Source organism: Ochotona curzoniae, unplaced genomic scaffold, assembly GCF_017591425.1.
Source record: "Ochotona curzoniae isolate NIBS_2020 unplaced genomic scaffold, NIBS_Ocur_1.0 contig_2754, whole genome shotgun sequence".
Taxonomy (NCBI): Eukaryota; Metazoa; Chordata; class Mammalia; order Lagomorpha; family Ochotonidae; genus Ochotona; species Ochotona curzoniae.
Window position 1 is genome coordinate 13,607,674 of NW_024465582.1, and position 21,600 is coordinate 13,629,273.

At 43.0% G+C, this 21,600-nt stretch overlaps 1 protein-coding gene across 1 annotated transcript in view; it reads right to left on the reverse strand.

Moving 5' to 3' along the window:
• Positions 1–21,600, reverse strand: part of DROSHA (drosha ribonuclease III) — a 99,897-nt gene that overhangs the window by 65,595 nt on the left and 12,702 nt on the right. The window contains exons 7-14 of the mRNA XM_040977429.1: positions 18,929–19,070; positions 17,317–17,471; positions 15,908–15,988; positions 12,731–12,817; positions 9,778–9,864; positions 4,223–4,294; positions 2,236–2,317; positions 1,212–1,286 (exon numbers count right to left, since the gene is read on the reverse strand). Of these exons, the coding sequence (XP_040833363.1) occupies positions 1,212–1,286; positions 2,236–2,317; positions 4,223–4,294; positions 9,778–9,864; positions 12,731–12,817; positions 15,908–15,988; positions 17,317–17,471; positions 18,929–19,070 (781 nt within the window). The remainder of the gene's footprint in view (positions 1–1,211; positions 1,287–2,235; positions 2,318–4,222; positions 4,295–9,777; positions 9,865–12,730; positions 12,818–15,907; positions 15,989–17,316; positions 17,472–18,928; positions 19,071–21,600) is intronic.

Here is a 21,600-nt window from a genome sequence, read left to right on the forward strand (position 1 = left end):
ACTCAGGGGCCTGATTTCTGGAACTGCTGATGATGGAGAACTGGGCACACTGCTTACAAGAGGGAGAAAGTCGGACAGGACTGCAGCCCATGGATTGAAAGCAGCAGCTGGTTTTCTCCAGTCTTAGTAAGTCAGCCGCATACAGGAAAAGAAATGAAACATGGCTGGTGTGGTGATACTGACATGGAGAATGGGTATACTATGAGACATAATGCAGGCTAGAAGACACAGCTCAAAGTCAGAGCACAGGATTTGGTTAAGAAAACAAAGAAAAGTGGGCGTACACAGGAGATGAGACATCCAGGGTGAGGCAAAGGGTGTAAGGTACACAGGCAGGAGTTATAGGAAAATGCTGGTGCAAGGTGAGAAAACATGAGTTGTGGGCAAAGACTAAGTTCACTCAGGTGGTGAACAGCCTTGCAAGTATGTGGCTGGGATGGAACTATAGACACGGCAGAAATGGAGGATGGAGCAATGCGGAGACTTGGGGCAGAACTTCTCTAGGAGGGGAACCTTCAAGGCAGGACTCTGTCTGATACAACAGGCAACAGGCCAGGAAATCATAAAAAAGAGAATGTAGCAAAAGCCACAAAGGAACAGATTCTGCTAAGAAAAAGGCATCCAAACATATCATCAAAAATTCAACTGTTTTTTAAAAGCACTAAATGTACTGTCATATCATAGGGGTGCATTTCTAAAGAGAAATAGAAATGCATTAAAATACTGCTTCAAAAAACAAGTTGTATATTTACTTATAGATTTTAATTTAGCAGGATGAGTAAATTATATCTTCACTATAAAAGAAATAAAAGCACATGTCAAAAAATTTAAAAGAACACCAAATTCTTACTAACATAATACAGGTACTGAAATTTTTCTGCAGCCATAATCATACTGCATATAAAATTTTATAATTTTCTCCAATTAACCATATACACTTTTTAAATCACCTGAATTTTTCCATGCCAATTTTAATATTTGTATATTTAATTAGAAAATTTTCAAAATTGCTAATTTTTTCCATTTCTCATTGAATTTGTGGCTACCATAAATTGTAGAGGCATAAAACAACGTGTGTAATTTTATAATCTGAAAAGTACATAATTAACAGTGCCCGAGGCAAGAAAGTCGTCCCTGAGATTGGAAAGAAAAGGGAAGCTTATTTTCAGATGCACCATCTTGCCGGGTCACGGGCAAGTCAAAAGATTTACCTGGAAGAAACCGTACAAAACGTGGCATGAAATGAAACCGTGGGCAGCAGGGAGGGCTGTCTTCAAACAAAGGACCTAAAAGAAAACAAGGGAAAAAAGCAAGTCAGATGGCCTGGGAAGGCCAGCACTGCAGTAATTCCTAAGAGTCATGGTAACCACAGCAAAAACACCAGAGGGAAAGACATAAAACAATCCCACCCTCTCCACACCCTCCAGGGACAAACGTAGCCCGTAGCCCACGCAGGCGTAGGCGGCAATGACACTACAGGGGTCAGAAGGAGCGCTGGAGCACAGAGAAACTGTTTTTTAACTCAAAATTAGCAACATTACTGTTATAACTGAACTACAGTTGCATATAATATACTCATGTCCTTTTTTCTCATTTTAGTCAAACCACTCAAACTATGAGAAATGCTACTGTCTTAAAAAGCCATTCATTCCATTTATTCACTCAAACACTTGGTTTGAAAAACTGTTCATTAACACAGTGAGTCAAAAATAAACGAGCAAATGTTTGCTGGAAAACAGACACCTCCAAGAGAATTAAATGATCCATGTTGACGGAAACAGAGGTACTTCCACAACAAGGAACGACCCAGGAACCAGGGATCAGGTTGGGTCACTTATTCTTCCTGCGTACGTATACACATATGTGTGTTTTAATGACTCACCAAAGCTCGGTTTTAATAAATTACCATAAGTTTATTACAGCAACACTTACTAAGTTTAAAATATTAATTAATGAGATTTTTCACTAATGCACAGAAATCAAAGTAATTATAATAACCACTATCACCTTCTCAGCTGATATAATGCACTGTCAAATTGTATGAAATAAAATACAGAATAATTTTTTTCATACAAATGACAAAGGCATGCCCATGAATAATGCACTTTTCCCTGGGTATTTCAAAAGTAAGAGGAACTTATTTCTCCCACATCCCTTGACTTTTCTAAGAGTTTTCCTATAAACCTTAATATTCTTCCACAAGCATTATTCTATTCTCTAAATCCTATTATTTACCTTTAAGATTCCAGTCATACAATTCCAAAATATCTCTGAATAGGAACAGTGAAAAGAGTTCAAGTCCTTTCACACAAAAATTCTGAAAAACAAAGCAAAATTAGGTTACTACAGATCTTATATATAAGTAACAGATCCTCCATTAGCTGAAGGCCAGCATATTCTAATCAATTAACTTAAAAAGTGTGCAAACTACACTAAGACCACATCTTACATGTGGCTATGACGCTGTACGCTGCAGCAACTCTTCGCTTTCAGACAGAAACAAAACAGGCCAGGATGTAATGAGGACTCGCACAAGTGTCTTACTCCTCTCAGTGTACAAATCAAATGATGCAAAATTTGAAAACTAAGTTTTCATTTACATAATGTTTTTGCAATCTAATACAAAATTTCTCAAAATTTCCTGGGGATGTTTTAGTAGTTCAGATTACATGTAGACACACCCACAACACACAAACACACACGCCCCTGTAGGCTCTAATTGGTTTGTCCCTCATCCCTACCCAACATACCCAAAATCTGATAGCGAGTCACCCACACAGAGACCTTTTGTATTCAGAAGGTTTATGTTCTTAATGAAAGAAAATAAAGGGGGAGCTAGGAAAAGCCACAAAGCTTTGAATCCAAATCTCTCCCGTCAACAAACTAAAGGGATGACACACTTGCAAGTGAGAATGGTCTCCTAATGTTTCCTGCTACTTGTTGTGCTCCCAGATCATCCATCACCCTGCGTGAGAGCATGCCTCAAGTCCTAAGCTTTTACAATAGCAAACAAAGGCTTATGACCTTCATAAATAAATAAATAAAAACCCTTCCACATGGGAGAAGGAAGGGGTGGCCCTTCCTCTCTAGCTGCTTTTTTGAAAGGCAGGTAGAGTGAACAGGACTTGCTCAGAAGGAAATAAGTGCCAGTCAAGCAGGCACATCACGCCCATCAATCCTCCCTCAGTGCTCTCTGCCCATGACAGAGCTGCCTGTAAAACAAGGTTTGCCAGAACAGCCAGGGGCTCTGGAAATCTACCAGACTCCCACACGTGTTCAGCGCGTATGCTTGTTCGCTGTCTAGTTGTTATTTCTTAGGGTGATTTGTTGACACCACTAAATTCAAGATCAGGCAATGAATCATTCTGAAATTCACATTAATCTTGTTTTGGAATTTTAACTCTCTTGCATATATTTAGATAAATACACTGCTGAGCATCAGCAGTGAAAAACAATTAGGAAAAATATGTAAATATATGGGGAGAAAAATGAACTGAGTATTGATCTTGTCATTGGAGATAACAAATAAGATGATTTCAACAGCAATCAGATTCAGTTTAACTATTCCAATTTCCTCTCTTGTAATGGCCAGTAACCAAAACCTGTCTCCTACACAAAACAAACTGCAAACAGATGTAAAGTTACTATTGGCAAATGCAATAGGAGCAGAAATGGGTTCACAAATAGGTTAATGAGGGCCCGGCGCGGTGGTGCAAGTGGTTAAGGTCCTCGCCTTGCACGCCCGGGATCCCATATGGGCGCCGGTTCTATCCCGGCAGCCTGCTTCCCTTCCAGCTCCCTGCCTGTGGCCTGGGAAAGCAGTCGAGGACGGCCCAAAGCTTTGGGAACCTGCACCCGCGTGGGAGACCCAGAAGAGGCTCCTGGCTTCGGAATGGCTCAGTTCCAGCTGTTGCGGTCACTTGGGGAGTGAATATGGAACAGAAGATATTCCTCTCTGTCTCTCCTCCTCTCTCTATATCTGCCTTTCCAACAAAAATAAATCAATCTTAAAAAATCAAATAGGTCAATGAGTTAAAATGACCTGAATTTTAACCTTGACACCAGAACTGCATCTCCTTCACCCTCTGACAGTGAACATGATACTTTAGGAGTATTCCTATAGCAAAAGCCACAGCTGGTCAAGCTCAATGCTTCAACACTTAAAGCAGGAAAAATGAAAGAGCAACTACATTACAGGCTGTTGAACAATCTTCTCCCTTACCTCCGGCATCATCTCTTCAATGAAATGAATCGTGTAGTCAATGTTGAATCTGATGACTTTACACAGTGGAATCTGCCATAAGAAGAAAAGAGGTTCAGTTCCTCACTGTCTCCCTACTGCCTCACGACGCACACATGTCTGTGATCTGACCTGGAAGGCCAAGGGAGAGGCCTTCACCTTCCCCTGCACTGCCAACACTGCTGCACCCAAAACTTCACAGCTGCCGGACTTGCACGGCTGGACCCCTGCTGGCCAGGCCACCTCAGGGAACCAGCATCACACCAGTGCTGAATTACAATATTGGCAGCAGCGACACAAACACGACAAGCAGCCAGCAGAAATCAAACATGCCATCGGGAAGGAATCAGCAGAGCCACAGTCAAAGGCTTCCTTTGCTCAGGTTGGCATCTTTGAGAATGTTTGCCCGGCTGGGGAGATCAGCGATGTCAGGCTTACAACTTGTCAGGTAGATTCACGGCTCGCAGAAACACTCCCGGTTCATGTTACCGGTCTGGCTCGTGAGCAGAACCAACTGTGGTGACACGTGCACCCAGGCACTGTTCCAACTGTTTCACAGTATCCACCACAACATCCCAATAAGATGAGCTCAGTGACACTGGAAGCCACGGCAGGGCCATCAGCCGATTCAGGCAGATATCCAATAAAGAAGTGTTGCTCCAGACTCCAGCTCTGAGCCACTCGAGTACGCAGCTCCCATCACATCAAAGCAAAGGGAGGCTTGGCATGAAATAAACAATTCTATCAATGCACCATCAGACAACAATGCTTCCACACTATCTGTATGAATGAATAAGAATAAGAAATGGAGAAGCAGGGTTATTGCAGTGACTAGCTGGCTGGCTGGCTGGCTGGGGAGAGCAACTGAGGCACAAGCCCTAGAGACACGTGAAGTATGGGCTTCTCTGGCTGCTCAATATGTCCATAAGATGATTTTATATACATGTAATCGCTTTTAGCAAACCACAGCAATCAGAAACAAATTTTAATTCCACCAGCATAAGGGAGAGTAGAAAAAATAGTCATATGATGCCACCTACTGGAAATCTTTTGCCAAAATTTAGTTCTTAGTTTTTGTTTCCTCAGAAGTTAGTGGCTAATTTCAGTGAAGTTCACAGCTAAGTTGAATAAAAGAACCTTCTTCTACCGTCTAGTAATAATGAACTCTAAACAATCCAAAACAACATATTAAGTCCACTATTATTATAGAATAAAGCAGAATTTATTATTTATTCTGACATTCATTTAAAAAATAGTTAAGAGTTGAGGATCTGTAAGTGACTCAACATTTTTTTAAAAACTGCCTATACTTTGCTAGCAATTACAAGTTCATATTATCCTGAGATGAGCCATAGGTCCTTCCTTTAAAGGTACGTAAGGATTTAAAAGGGCAAGAAAAAGCCATGTGAACAAGTATAATCTGATATAATGCAACTTACAGAAGTGCAATTTAAAAACAAGCAAAGTATAAAATGAGAAAGATTCAAACAGCAGGTATAATCTTCCATGACAAGGAGTTTGCCAGATCTTCCAGATCATTAAAGTTGACAGAAAGTACTTAGCTTCCAGCAGACAGAGAAATGTTAAATAGCCAAAAGAAATCAGCTAGCTGTTCACAGAGAGTGATGTGCACAGCCAGAGAGGAGCCAGAGCGTCCTGGAGAGGAAGGTCTGAATCCCCCTACATTGTCCTTACATTCCATGTTCAAATCAGGGCTTGCAGCTACGTGGTAAAATGCAATCAGTCAAGTAAGAGAATGCCAGCTTTCCATTTTAGACGGGCCACTACAGAAGGAATACAGAAATGGCTTGAAGGGAATCAATAGCACCAGAAGACCTGAGTGGAGCCTAACGCAGCAGTACAGGGGCCAAAGTAGTCTAGACAGCTAGAAAACATCTGACCACAGCTAACAGATGTTACTGAAATCCATGGCAGTCCCTCTGATGGGACAGTACAAAAGCCAAGATAATCTCCAGGTTACTGGCGTAAGTGACCAGGTAGGCAATAACAGCATTAAGACAAATCAGAAATCCATGAGGTGTCCCTCAAGTAGTTCAAATCAAATATTTGTGTCAGAAGATGAGTTTGGCTTCTCATAGGCTAAGGGCGGGATAACTCAGCCAACACCAATGACAGCATTCCAACGTGAAGTGCCTGTGCAAGGAACTGAGCTGTCCTTCACTGCCTGTCGCAGCTCTGCATATGAAACAGATGAGCAGCACAGGCACGGGGCAATACAGCTTCACGGGATGGAATTCCTCAGGTTGAGAGTAGAGATGAGGACCACAGCTTCTGAGAATACTTAACAAGCAAGAAAACAATATGCACGAGTTCTTTCCCTACCTCATTTTAACTAAAACCATTTTGGGGAAAGAATTCCTTCTTTCAACTCTTCTCTTTTATATATACTTAATTTTTGACTAGACTTCTATCCACACCACTAGAGTCCTTCTCAGAAAGGAAATTATCTTATCCATTGCAATTCTACTAGAAGACATAAATAGAGCTTGTCATTTTATTGGTTAACCAGAAACTGTTATACTACAAAGAACACCAACACTGCTCCCCAGCAATGCCATCAAATGCTAGAACACACCCTCATGTCCTAAAGTATACCTGAACACCCAAAAGTAAGGAAGACCATGTGCTGACACTATTCCACCTTATCTCACGGGTAGGGTGGAGAACCAAAACTATATTCTAACTCTGCTGCTCGGAGGCAATGAATGACCAAACCTACAGGTCAACAGGGTCACTATAAATGGAAGGCCAACTTAGGTGGGAGGAAATAACCAAGGAACTTTCTTCTGCTTTTGGGACCAGGCTAAGTCATTGCACACCTAACAAATACGCTTTCATAATTTCATAAGTTACATTGTCAAAATTTTCAATAACATCAAGTAATTAAGTAACAGCAAATATAGGACATAAAAGCACAAAAATCTCCTGCAATGCTCTATACTCAGCCTACAAGGCTTTCAATCCATTTCAATTCAAGATGACCTTAAGCGAACTTGCCATGACTAGATGTGGTTGAGAATCTTTCATTACCCGTAATTTGCATACCCTTCTTGCTCTGGTTCTCTCTCTAGCAAGGAAATGAATCAGATCAGTAAAGCAATTTAAAAATTCTTTTTCTTGGAGGCTATTTCAAATTCAAGAGGTCTTTGATGGATCTGAATCTTATCAACTGTACAACACGCAGCCTAAAACTCAATTTATTTTATCAACATCCTAAAACAAATGATGGCACTCCTTATTACAGAGTCAAATTTTCAAGTTTTGAGAATTGGAATATTTATATAAAATATATGCTGAAACTTAAGAGTTCTCCCATCTTTCCTAACAGTAAGAACTGTGAATAATTTACCAGTAGAGACCTCTCATTGCCAAACCCTGAGCTGAAGAGACTTTTAAAAAATTATATCTTCCATTCACTTTTGCTGTAAACCTAAAATTACTCTTAAAAATTAAGCCTACTTTTGAAAAATTATGTCCAAATCTCACCAAGATCCTAAACATGGCTATCATTTCTGAAGTTCATCACTCATTCAAGGTTACTTAAAAAAAAAAAAATTCAAACCCAGTTCTTGCATCTTTTCTAACACAAGAGGTGCCAATATTTATTATGTGTCAAAAGTATGATAAACACTTTGCAGGTTTTAGCTCTGTCATCTTTCAGAAAGGCTGCTGAAGAGTGCTACAATTTGTACCCCATTTCACAAAGAAAACCAAAGCTTATAAAACATCCGATAGCCGAGGGCTAGTGCTGTGGTGTAGCACGTTAAGCTTGCAATGCTGGCATCCCATATGGGCAACAATTCAAGTCATAGCTGCTCCACTTCTGATCCAGCTCCCTGCTAATGCACTTGGAAAGTAGAAGCCGGCCCAAAGCCTTGAGTCCCTGCATCCACTTGGGGGACACAGAAGCAGCTGGGCTCCTAGCTTTAGACCAGTCCAATTCCAGCTGGTGCAGCATTTGAGGAGCAAGCCACCAGATGGAAGATCTTTCTCTCCTTAAATCTGCCTTTCAAATAAAAATAAGTCTATCTTTAAAAAAAAGAAGAAAGACTTCACAGTTAGTGAATTCTGCTAACATCAGCCCTGGCATGTTTGAAGCACCAGTACCCTAAAAAGTCAAAATTGAGACTGACATTAATTCTAGGGAATTAAGAGGTGGAGTGATATCTATAATTTGGGATATTTTCAGACTAACAAAATTATTTATTTGTAAGTCTTGCAGAGCAATAAAGAGAGCAAATATTAATCAGGAGTGGGGAGACTGCACAAGATGACTCCTGCAGACCCTCAAACTCCAAGTCCAAGGAACAAATTATCTGAGTGTCTGAGAACCAAAAGCAAAAGAAGCCAGCCCAATTTAAAAGCTTCCTAGTGTTTGTTCACAGAAGCTGCTCAGGAATGCCTCACTGTTACTCCTTTTTCTGTGGTAGTGAGCAGAATCCACCTTGGAAGCACAGAGTATTTAGTACCCCCCCAAAAAAAATCTTGCTTATTCATTACAATATAATCATCATCATCTTAAAATTCTTGAGGATAAAATGCACTATGGAATAAAGAAAATCTCAATTAGAAAAGCAGTTTTTCTAAAATTTATAAACTGACATCACCACTATGGAGTTGTTTACCTTAAAGGAAAAAAAGAAAAAAGTGACAGAACACACCATGGAAAAGTTAAGACCTGAGCCTTATTACTGAGAAAAGGAAAAGAAATTTACATTTTCATGTACTGACCTATCTTTCAAATTCCAGACGCAATTTCACAGAGCCAAACCAGAGAAGACTACAGAAATAAACAAACAAACAATAAAAAATTCTATTTTAATGTAAATACCCAAGGGCTATAATTCTGGATGTTTTACGGCAGTGTCTGGCCTGAGGGAAGTATCTACGGTGCTCCTTTCCTGCACAGCTGCCTGAGGATTCTCTGCACTCAGTTGGAATGTGAAGTAATAAGACAATTCCCAGGCCCGCCAGCTTTGAGATGGAAGCTTGTGACTTACACAGAAATTCCACTTGAATCAATTCCCAACACAAAGCCCAATACCTACATAATAATGTCATGAATCTGTGTCAGACAAACTCTCAAAGACAACCTATTCCTGGGACTCAGAAGCAGGAGTCCAACAGGTTCCATCACTCATTCTGCTGTTTGATGACTAAGTAACTGCTTCTCCTGAAAACTAACTTTCTTTTCAAGGACAACAAATCCAAAATAGTTTTAACACATTAGCCCACAGTTTACACTCCTTTTTCAATCCTTCACACTCTTAATGTTATTCTGACACATGTTTACTTACACCATTGAAAAGGGGACCAAACCTGTGACTCATTAGTACCAATGTCACGCTGCCACCTAACACATCGCTGCAGACCCCTGCAGCTCACAGAAGGGCATAGAGCAAAGGCTGCTTAGCAGTCAGATAAACGGAACTCTGTTTTGACTTTTGGAAAGGGTGAGGGGAAGACAAGGAAGGAGGTGCAGGAAAGAGAAAGGCAGCCCACAGACACATACTTACATTGGTCAGAGGGGCATGTGCAAACATAGAAAATCCTTCAAAGATATACTCGTGATCATCATATTCTATAACTGTTGGCCTGTCGGTCTAGAAACAAACACAAATGAAATACCAATTAAATAAACGACATGAGTCACATACATAGAAATCCATCAGAACCCACAGTAACCAACAGGAGAAATGTAGGGATGCTGTGACCTCAATGCTTCTCCAAACGCCACAGAGAAGGTCGTATGAAAGCTGAATATTAGACAAAGTTCTATTGCATGGAAGAATCTGGCTTTCTATTTTAAGTATACTATTTATGTATGGAGACAATCAATGATTTTCATTATCAGTGCCATAAAAAATTTGTTTAATCTCATAATACTACCAGTTCCGAGCGCAATTTTTGAACAAGTTCTAGCAAGAACAAATAGACAACACAGTTGACTCAAATGCCAAGTAAAACAAGATTCGGCATCAATAGGATCAAGAGTAAAGGCTCTGAAAGGTGTCTGGGTGCCAGAAGTTCAACCTCTCACAACTCCATCAGCAGCCTCTCTAAGGAAAAGGCAACCCACCAAACACCACAACAGATCAATTCAAACAAAAGGTCAAAGCTTGAGATTACATGAGAATTGAACTTGTAATTAGATGATCCAAACCTAAGTAGAGAACCCTTTCTTCATAAGCCACTCTTAAGAGCCCACTCTTCTTAACCTACAGGCTAAAAATGCAGCTAGTTATCAAGGATGGTAACCTGAAAGATTTCTTACACAAACACTGAACAACACTCTTCCAAAAAGTATGCATTTATGTTACACAAATCTATATAAAATACATCTATAAATGTGATTCCAGAGGGGGAAGATTAAAGAACATCAAAAAATACATGTTATCTTTGCCCATATTGCTGTTATTTTATAACTCAGTGACAACAATGCTTAGCAATGCTGCTCTAAATCAAATCTAAAGAAAAGAATATCTGGGAAGAATAATGACTAATGGTAACACGTGCTCTGTTAATTCCAGTTGTAGGTACACACCCAAAAGAAACCCAAACATACCCCCAATTAAAGCTGTAAACAAATGTTCTTTATAACATTATTCAGAGTTATCCAAAAGTGGAAACAAGGCAATTGCCATTGATTAATGAGTGGAACAATAAAATCTGCAGATCCACACAATATACACCAAACAGGATGGGATATTACTGTTCAGCCACAAAAAGAAATGAACTAATATATGTCCAACCTGAATGAATTCTGAAAAACGTATGCCAAATGAATGAAGCCAGACACAAATGACCACATCTTCCCTGATCCTTTCCCTACAAAATATCTAACACCATAACTCCATAGGGACAGACTGTACCCCTCCCTACCGTGAGGAGGAAGGACAAGAAATGAATGCTAACGGGCAAAGTGTTCCTTTTGGATGAGGCCAGACCTCGCTCCTGAGAGCATCTGAACAGTAAACAAGCACATGGGAAATTCTCTTGAATAAATACAACTTTTGAATAAACTAAAAAATAATTCTTAAAAATTTGGTAAATAGGGTCCGGTACGTTAGCCTACTGCCTAAAGTCCTCACCTTGCAGGCACCAGGATCCCATATGGGCACCAGTCCATGTCCCAGCTGTTTCTCTTCCCATCCAGTCCCCAGCTTGTGGCCTGGGAAACCAGAAGATGGCCCAAATGCTTAGGCCCCTGAACCCACATGCGAGACTTGGAAGAAATCCCTGGCTCCTGGCTTCAGATCAGCTCAGCTTTGGCCATGGTGGCCATTTGGGGAGTGAATCAGCAGATGGAAGGTCTTTCTGTAGCTCCTTCTCTCTGTAAAAATCTGAGTTTCCAATAAAAATAATAAATCCTAAAAAAAAAAAAAAAAAACTACAACTGGATGTCAAAACTTTTTAGCACTAAAATAAATCTTCTAATTCAATTTTCCTATGAACTTCCTCAAGTGCCTTTGTACCTCAATATAGTCATTAAAACACATAATTAAGAATAACATGATTTTGGGTCTGGCGCAGTAGCCTAATGGCTGGTCTTCGCCTTCATGCACCAGGATTCCATATGGGTACCAGTTCATATCCCAGCTGCTCCACTTCCTATCCAGCTCCATTCTTGTAGTCTGGGTCAGCAGTTGAGGATGGCCCAAAGCCTTGGGACCCCGTATCCATGCAGAAGATCCAGAAGGAGCTACTGGCTCCTGGTTTCAGATTGGCTAAGCACCAACCATTAAGGCTACTTGCGGAGTGAACCAGCGGGTGGAAGATCTTTCTCTCTATCCTCTTTTCTATAAATCTGACTTCCCAATTAACACAAATAAATAAATCTCTTAAAAAAAGACTATAGTTTTGAAGTCAAAATCTCTTGATGAGATTAACAGTTCGATACCAAGTAAGGCAATACAGCACAGAGAAACGGCGTACAAGTGTATTCACTGAAGTTGACTCCAGCAACCCCTCTCCCACGGGGTACCAGAGCAACCCTGAGCAAGGTACTTAACTTCATCTATAAATGCAGATTACTCCTTCGGTAACATTAACATCTGCGCAACCCTCAGAATGATGCCCGGCACACAGTTCATGTTAAACATTAAATATCCTTACTGTCTTAAATATATGATAGGTTGTCTTGCTTGGGTCTCTGGACAATAGATAAGCTGCTTGTTATTTGTTAGTGATGTGGAGGTGTTCTGGACACTCCTGATTCCAAAGCTCCAACTGGATGCACTCGGCCACCGTGTGATATTAGTAATACAGACGAAAATACAGACGAAAAAGATACAACACAGAATGGAAGAAGGCTGCGAGAAACACCATTATGATAAATGCCACTTGTAACAACATTAAAACACTCTGCAAAAAAAGAACACTTGAAAACGAAATCAGTAACTTGGCATGTGCATTATTTATTTATTTACATTTTAAACAAAATCAAATCTCATTTTGGTGGGAACTTACCAGAAAGTTCGTGGGAGGTGAGACTGTAATCCGATAGTGGAAAAGTCTGCCAGCATTGTTGGTCATGGGGCGGCAGGGCTTGATGGCCTGAAAGGACAAGAGAAAACAATGAACTTATGAGCAAAGCAGCAGAACGTAAAAGAGGCTCTTAGGAGAACAGCATTCACTTTACCATTAACAAGCAGCTACCAGTTCTTAACCGTCTGCTCCAATGCCAGTGAAGTGGCGACCAGAGTGACCTGCGGTCAATAAAGGCACAAACACCTGTGCGGTCTGAATCCCCAAACTCTGTGAGAGCATCCATGGGGACTCCTGGAAGGACAACTCATCACTGGACCCTGGCACTCAAGGGAAGGCCTGCCCCTGTCAAGGGCCTGGGCCCTTCCATCAGGTGGGACGTGGGCCACAGCAGCATCCAAGAGAGTGTGAAGGAACTCCTGATGTTTGCCAGAGAGGAGTCCACTTCACGTCCCGTTTGGCACGACTGCCACAGAGGTCCAACTGCCTTTCATACAAATGGCTGCCCCTGGGCTCTTCTTCAGCTTCCATGTACAATAGGCATGGGCCCGCTGGCTGCCAGGCCAGGAACAGAGAGCAGAGGCTGCTACAAACACCTCCCAACGTACAGAGGCCTGCAGAGCTTGATGAATGGCAAGGACTGGAGGCCTTCAGAGCCCAGAGAGCACAGTGGGGCTCCCTCAGAAAGTCACTGTAAAGCACCGGGGCTCACAGGGACCCTGTCCTACAGGTGTGGTGAGCACATTCAGAGCTGGCCAGCCACCTCCAACCCTTCACACAGCAGGGTAATCTCAGCTTGCTACTTGCCAAGCCTTTCGCAGCAGGAAACAGGAAGACCTCATGACTGTCTGCTCTGTACCCAGGGCTGTATCTGGATGGCTTTCTGCCACGATGAACCAAAGTCAAAGCCACCTCTTATGAGATATATAAGATACGCAGGCAGAATATTTCTCACGAGGACTTTGAACAGGGCATTAACTTCGCTCTCATACACTTCTTGGAACCTCCTCATCTGAGCCAACTATGGAGGGGGCAGCCACCTTTTCAACCATGACAGGGTGGTGCCTCCTCGTGCAGCAATGTAGCCACAAGAAGCCAGTGCACTTGGGATCACCATTCCTGAGCTCTCATGATTCTGCCTCTGTGAGGCAGAGGAGCAGTTGCTAGTCAGCTGCCAGGAGTAACCCTCTTGGTCCCAGATGGAGTTTAAGGACGCATCAGTCCCACGGGGATGGTGCATCAGTGATTCTGTGCACTTGGGTAGCAGCGACAGCCCAGGCATTTACAAAGGAAATGGTTCTGATCTGGCCCCTGGCAGACAGAACATGCACACAGAAAACAAAAGGCCATGAAGCTAAAACCCCAAACTGTCAGATCCGCTGCAGAGCATCCCACAGGGCTTCACGCATCACCTCGATCACACCCTCTCCTGCTTAACCCAGATAAATGTCATGACCCACTTGCTTACGTGCCTCCCACTCTAACTGCCAGCTGCGCCTGGTACACTCAGGAAACTGGTTTCTTCCTACTAGCTCAATTTGCAACAAAGATGAGTCTGAGAAAACCATCTGATGCCCAGATGTCGTGTCATGTCATTCTACATGACAGAGGCGGGAGCTGTCCAGATACATCAAGGTCAGATGAAGTGCAGACCATTCCGAATTTGAGCCATCATCCCCCTCTCCTATACCATGCTCATCACTTTGCTTGGAAAAACAAAACTGCAGTTGGACTCTTGGGCAGAACAACATGACCTTGTCTACTTGTTAGAGGCCTAAAAGGAAAGACAGGAACATCAGGGATGGGGAGGGTCTTGGGTTGGATCCCTGAGAGTGGATAATGGGAGGCTTCATGAGGCTCTCCGCATCACACAGCTATGTGCAGACAGTAACTGCCCCTGGAGAGGTACTAAGCAGCAGCCAAGTGGCCGGGCAGCTGGTGCGAGATAGCCCTTGTCCTCAGTCATCTCGGAATTGGCAGGATAGGTACCCCAGTGAGGCAGTCAGAGCAGCAGACAGAGGCTTTACGTGAGCCAATGGCACAGACCCCAACCAAGTCTACACCAACTAAAAGTATGCCACTGCCAGCTACAATGACGCATGCTGAGCTCGTCCAACAGCACCACTCCTTGAGATCAGCCTGTCACACCACATGGCAAGCCGACGACAGCAAGGAATCAGAAGCTCTTTCCTCCAGGAGTAAACATTTACTCCGAGTTTCCATTTGCCCTTCCTGTCTGCAGGTTCCTGTCCAGCATACCACTCACCAACTCCACCTGCTGAGCAACTGTCAACACAGAGCCAGCAATTGACATCTTAGTGCTGGTCCCTGGGCGAGCCTCAGTGGCAGAGGTTTCCTCCCCGGGCCACGCCCTCCTTGTGTGGGCTGCTCTGAGTACCAAGGGAGAAGAAAACATGAAGCAAAATTTCAACAAGCCAGGCAGGATCAGGCATTCTCATAGTCTTAACTTCAATTCTGAAGCCTCAAAGAAACTTTATACAGAAACTGAAAATTTACATATACTATGTTAAAACACAATCTGAGATTAACAAAAATAGCTGATAAAAGAGGGAAAAAAATCAATGAAAATCATCAAAAAGTTATCAGTGAGTCTCTCGTCAATGTTAGTGTTCCACCCAGTCAATCAATTTTCTTCAGAGTGTCCATCAAGGTGGTGTGGGGAGGCACATCATGTCTGCAAAAGGCTAACTAAGACAGTGAATGTGGCAAGTGCTGTGTGAAGGGCAGCCACCGCATGCAGCAACAGTGGCTGCAGTACCTGGCCAAGAAGGGGTGTGCCTCACAGCACTTTAATAAGATCACTGCTCCAGGATAATTCAGTCATGGAAAAAGCGTGAAAAAAATAACATGTACAGGTTTAGAATCCTTAAAATAACAAGACACATATCAAATCAAATCCAACTTGCCTATTTTAAATAAAGAGCCTTTCAGAATTTATCTAGATTTCCTTAATGACATTCCCCACTCCATGCCTAACACACAAGTATCTTGCCTAACAAGTTACCAGTACCACAGATCATTCTGGAGAGCATGTCAGAACCGTTTTGATGGCATTACTTCATCAAACAGAAAAGGAGCCATAGCATCTGTCTGCTCCCGGCTTCTCGGTACTTAGACACCTTAACCCACAATACTTACCTCTTCCCCAGGATAAATGCTGTGCCGAATTCCCGTGCGCCTGGCTTTTGCGCTGCACTTGCAGAGCGGCCCATCGTTCATCTGTCAGAAAGCGAACGTAATTCATGTTTATTGGAGGAAAATCTACACCGTGCAGAGTGAAGCCTGGGACGCAGTGTGGATTTTAATGTCATGAGCACCGAAGCTCTAAAGAGGCTGTCACGCGTAGAAGATTAAACGGATGTTCTGACACCAATAAAGTTGCAAAGTATCTATAATGTCTGATAAAGGGAAACTCCATGACGCATTGGTTTCCCAAGTTCTTTGTGCTGCCAAGCAGGAGACAGCAACATCAGCACACTTGACCCCATCTATCCTACCTCTTCTCTGCACACTGCATATTGCTTATTTCAGGGAAAAACTGATTCTTTCACCAAATAAAGGCATACTTTATATCCTAGAGGAGCATAAATGATCTGCAGATTAAATGTTGTGAAAAGAGAAACATGAAGGCAGCTGTGAAGCAGAGGGGAAAATTGTCTAGTAGAATAGGAAAAACTTCCAATGGCCAGTTTAAAACATATCTTTTTACACCTGAGTCCCCATTTTGGGGACTCAACAAGGAAACAACCTGGATGCCCCTCAAACAAAAAGATGAGTTTTAACCAAAGAGGATTAGATAGCACAAGGTGCCTGTACTCAAAGCGTTTCAGATAGTGAAAAGAAACTCAACATGGAGGCACCATGGGGGCTGAGCAGGATGCGAAAAGCTCTCACACAGGCTCCTCCTGCAGAAAGAAAGGGCAGAGGGCAGAGGGCAGAAAGCCCTGCATTGGCAGGGAGCAACTAGGTCTTGAACTGGCACTCCAATATGGGATATGGAGATCCCGAGTGACAGGTTTAACCTGCCACACCAGAGTGCCAACACCCCCTGTGAAATTCGCAATTAAGAGTAAAAATGGTCCAACTATCTCAGCATTACCCAGAATGCTAATACTTGGACCAAAAAAGGGGAACTTGCAAGCACATAACTGGTATCAACTAAAAACACTTGCAGTTTTATAGCAACATTTTGTTCACTGTTTTGTAGCAAGATAAATTCCAGGTGAGCTGCTTTTAAAAAGAACTACAAGTCCTTTCTCCTTCCTCCTCCCATTTATCTTCTTCTGTCTACTACAAGTTTAATGAGCCAGCGACATTCTCCTGCCCCAACACAGAACTTATAAAGGTCATCAAATATGATTCAAGGAACAGCTGCCCTGGAACTGAACTCCAAAGCTGAAAAGAAATAAGGTCTGGAGAAGGACACCTAATGCATAGAGTAAAACTCAGCTTCAGTTGTAGCCAACATGGGCCTTGTGAGCCAGGAGATGCAAGTGTGACGTGTGGCTCTGCCACCCCCACAGCCAAGAGCACAAAAGCCCACGCACCTGGCCTGGGTCGTTGTACCACAGCTCATCGTGAAGTCGGTCAGGGTGGGCCTTCTTGCGCTTGATCTCGGCGATGACATCAAACACTTCCGAGTCCGAGCTGCTGGGACAGGTGCTGTCCTCGTCAGAGTCACATTCCGACTCACTGGAGCTCTCTGATGGCAGTGGGGGACAGACATGGACGAGAACCAAGAAATCAGCCTCCAGGGTTTTCATGCAGATTCCTAAAGGGCCCAAATCTCTAAATACTAAGTACCGTTTATTTTCCCAACAAATATCAGAGGGCTTACTCCATACAACCGTGCTAAGCGATCCCACAAAAAGTTACACAGCCCACAATGCTGTCCTAAATATAGTTGGAAAGATAAAATAAGTACATATTTTTAACAGGGGAAATAAGACTCAAATGACATTATTATATAAATACAAAAACATGAAAATATGGGATTTCACACTTAAAGCAAAAGCACCCACTTTTCCCTAAGCTTCAATCCTCTCCACCATGATCAACTATGTAACCATCAAAAATAATTCAAAAAAAAAAAGAGCCACAGCAAAGCAGCATTTGTGTCCCAGGATTGGGATGCTTTTAACCCATGTAAGAATGTCCTGTTTCAAGTCCTTGCTCAGCTCCTAATTCCTCTTTCCTATTATACTCACCTTGATAGGCAATGGTAAAGGCTCGAGCAATCGGGTCCGTCACCATTTTGCAAGTCTGTGTTGAGCTGTCAGCTCCTTGCTGAAGCCTGACCTAACCTACGACATCGCCAACACGTGGGAAGCAAACTAGTGAATAGGAGACCTGTTTGCTGGTCTCTCTGTATCTTTGCCTTCCTGGCCTTTTTAATAAAACTTGAAAACCTCTTCTTAAAAACGTTACAGCAATCTGAAAACTGCTACATCAATCACGAACCCACAAGGAAGTGAGCCATGTCAGTGAAGAGGCCCTGAATGGGACTGGAGCAGGCTGATGAGCAGGAGCAGGGAACAGAGAGGAAGCCTGGAGAGACAAAGGAGGCGAGGCAGCCTCGTGGAGACAGCTTCTCTTCTGCAACAAGTGAAGTGGTTCCAGACGCTGGTGGCAAACCACGTGAATGCACTCAGCATTCTTGAGCTCCTCAGTTAAAAATGATTAAGACAGGGCTTGGTGGCGTGGCCCAGCGGCTAAAGTCCTCGCCTTGAATGAGCTGGGATCCCATATGGGCGCTGGTTCTAATCCCGGCAGCTCCTCTTCTGATCCAGCTCCCTGCTTGTGGCCTGGGAAAGCAGTCCAGGATGGTCCAAAGCCTTGGGACCCTGCACCTGCGTGGGAGACCTGGAAGAGGCTCCAAGCTCCAGGCTTTGGATCGATTCAGCACTGGTCATTGTGACCGCTTGAGGAGTGATCTTCCTCTCTGTTTCTCCTCTCTGTGTATCTGACTTTCCAATAAAAATAAAAATAAATCTTAAAAAAAAAAAAGGAAGAAAGAAGTTGCACCACCATGCATTCCGCTAATTTTCTAATTAAAGAAAATAAAATGATAAGGAAGAAATTTCCTTTTGGGAATCCCCCACATCCAGGATTAAACAGGACAACAGAGCACAGGGCGTTGACCTCAGGACTTTGGCTCACCTAAATCTTCATCTAGCTTCGTCTTCGGAGGTTCCCACGGCGGTCTGGCGGCTTTGGCCTTTTCTTGCCTGCTCCCCAGCTCTTCTTCAAATTTGTCATATAAATCACGGAGCCTACTTGTTCCAACCACAGTAGAATCTCCCTTTTCAAAATAAAGGAACAACATACGGAGCTACATTAGCCAGGATATTATGAAAGATACATTAAGCTCTCACAAGTAATCAAAGAATGCCAAGCAGCCAGGTGTAACTTCTCCATCCTCAATGTAACAGCCACGTGGAAATGCAAGGTCCGATGTTGGCAATGACCCTGGGAATCGAGCGCGCTCTTGTGGCCGACATTGTCCACAGGGAGATGCATTTTGCCAATATGCAGGAACAATAGCACTGTTCACTCATGCCCTTTTGATGTGACACTTAAAAACCAAGTCATAATCCTCAGAGAATTTAGGACAACTGGCATGAGACACACACCTAAGACATATACAATCCCTACTGAAAAAATGACTATCTTCTACATTAACCCAATGGGTAAAAAGAAATAGCTTATGTATCTTCAACCCCCTTCTCTATTCTCTTTCCATCAAAGCAGGACTGTAGCTTTGAAGATGAGGAAGGAGTGCACCAGCCAAGGAATGCATGTGGCCTTAGCATATAGCGAGGAGGGCAATGAGGAGCTCAGCCCTGCACCCACCAAGAACCAAACGGCACCAACAATCTGTATGATCCAGAAAGCAGAGTCCATGCAGAGCCCCCTGAAAGGTACACGGTCCTTGAATTAACCAATGAGACTCAAGTTCAACTTTCTACCTCTAGAGTTTGACATGATAAACGTGTGTTGTTTTAAGCCAGGCAGTTTACAAAGCTGCTATAGCAGGGATGGAAAATGAATCCATGAGGCAGGTGTGACAAAATGACGGAAGTAGAGCTGGGCCGGTGCTGGAGGAATGCTCCATCCAACAAGCCCTCTGCATCCTCCACAGACCAAATGATGCCTGCAGGTGCTACACCGGCCTGCAACCATGGAGGATGCTTAAGAGGAAAGCAGAGCTCTGCCTTTACCAACCTCCCTGCAGATGCCACATCAGGCAAGCAGGAAACGCAACTTATTCAAGGAACATGAAGTCAGGCAGTGTTCTTCAGAGCAGCATTCTCAACCGACAGCACAGCTCACTACCAGGGAGGCTTTGCGGACTGACACTAACAGGAGAAGCAGGACAGAAACCTTCCAGCATAGTTCAAATGCTCGCTAAGTGAGCTGTCCCTTCCTCGTATCACATGACCTATTCTGATTAAAAAGCCATTCTAATTTATCAAGTACAATATCACCTACTGTAAGGGCTTTCTAAAACCTCTTTTCAAAAGAGAAGGGTATCTGCCCTAATGCTTCTCCAAAGGTCCATACTTCGGGCGGCTCAATTTGATGATTCTTTTGGCTTAATGCCAATGCAAAAGCCACACATAATTGGTAAAAACTATACTTTGAATTTTGCATTTTTGCCCTTTCCAAGACTAGCAACATGCTGTTTGATCCTCCTTCTCAATGCTGGGAAGTCGCAACTCCCAGTTAGCCATGGAATCACAGTGGTTGGAAGGGGAAGAAAAATAAACTCTGCAGTGTGCTGTGTTACCAACACTTTTCGGATACAAGTGTTCAATAAGTCACATGAAATATTCAGTGTTTTATTTTAAAAAGGGCTTTGTGTTAGATGATTTTACCCAGCTATAGGCTAATGTAAGCCTTCAGAGTAAACTTAAGGTAAGCTTGGCTAGGGCTGATGTAGTGATGCTGTTCGGTTAAGCTGCTACTTGCTACATGGGCCTCCCACATGGCAGTGCCAATTCAAATCCTGACTACTCAACTGCCAATCCAGCTTCCAGCTAACACACCTGGGGAGGAAGCAGAAGGTAGCTCGAATGTTTATGTTCCTGTCACCTGTGCAGGGCACCAGGATGGAGTGCCTGGCTCCTGGCTTTTGCCTGGCATAGACCTGGTTATCAGACTTTGAGGAGTGAATCAACAGAAGATCTTTCTCCTTTTTCTAACACTCTCTCCCAATCACTCTCTGTCTGGCTTTCAAGTCAATAAATAAACCTAAACAGCCTCACCTGTTGCAGAAATCAAAGGTAATCTAGACTAAACTGTGATACTTGGTAGATTCAGATACATTAAACGTGTTTTTGATTTACAATGGGTTTACTGATATGTACGTTAAGGAGCGTAAGTTTACAAAATTCCAAGCACAAGCCTCTCTCACCTAACCCCATATATTAAACCCTGCATCTCCAACTTTTTCCTTAAAGACTTGCTGGTTCACTCCCTAAATGGCCACAAGCAGCGGGGGGTTGGACATGCCTAAGCCAGGAGCAAGGAATTCTACAAGTTTCTGACATGGGTGGCAGCAGCCCAAGTAGTTAGCCATCATATGCTGCCTTCCAACACACGTTACCAGGAAGCTGGACTGGAAGCCAAACAGCTGGGACACAAAGCAGTGCTCTGATACAGGATGCCAGCATTGCACATAGTGGCTTAACCAGGTTCAACATAACACCAGCCCAGCATCTTCAATTTCTGATGCACTAAACCTGCATATCCTCTCCTCACCCATTTAATCAATGAACATCACTGTGTGTCTACTCTGTGGCCAATATGCCTGTACTGCTGTGACAGAC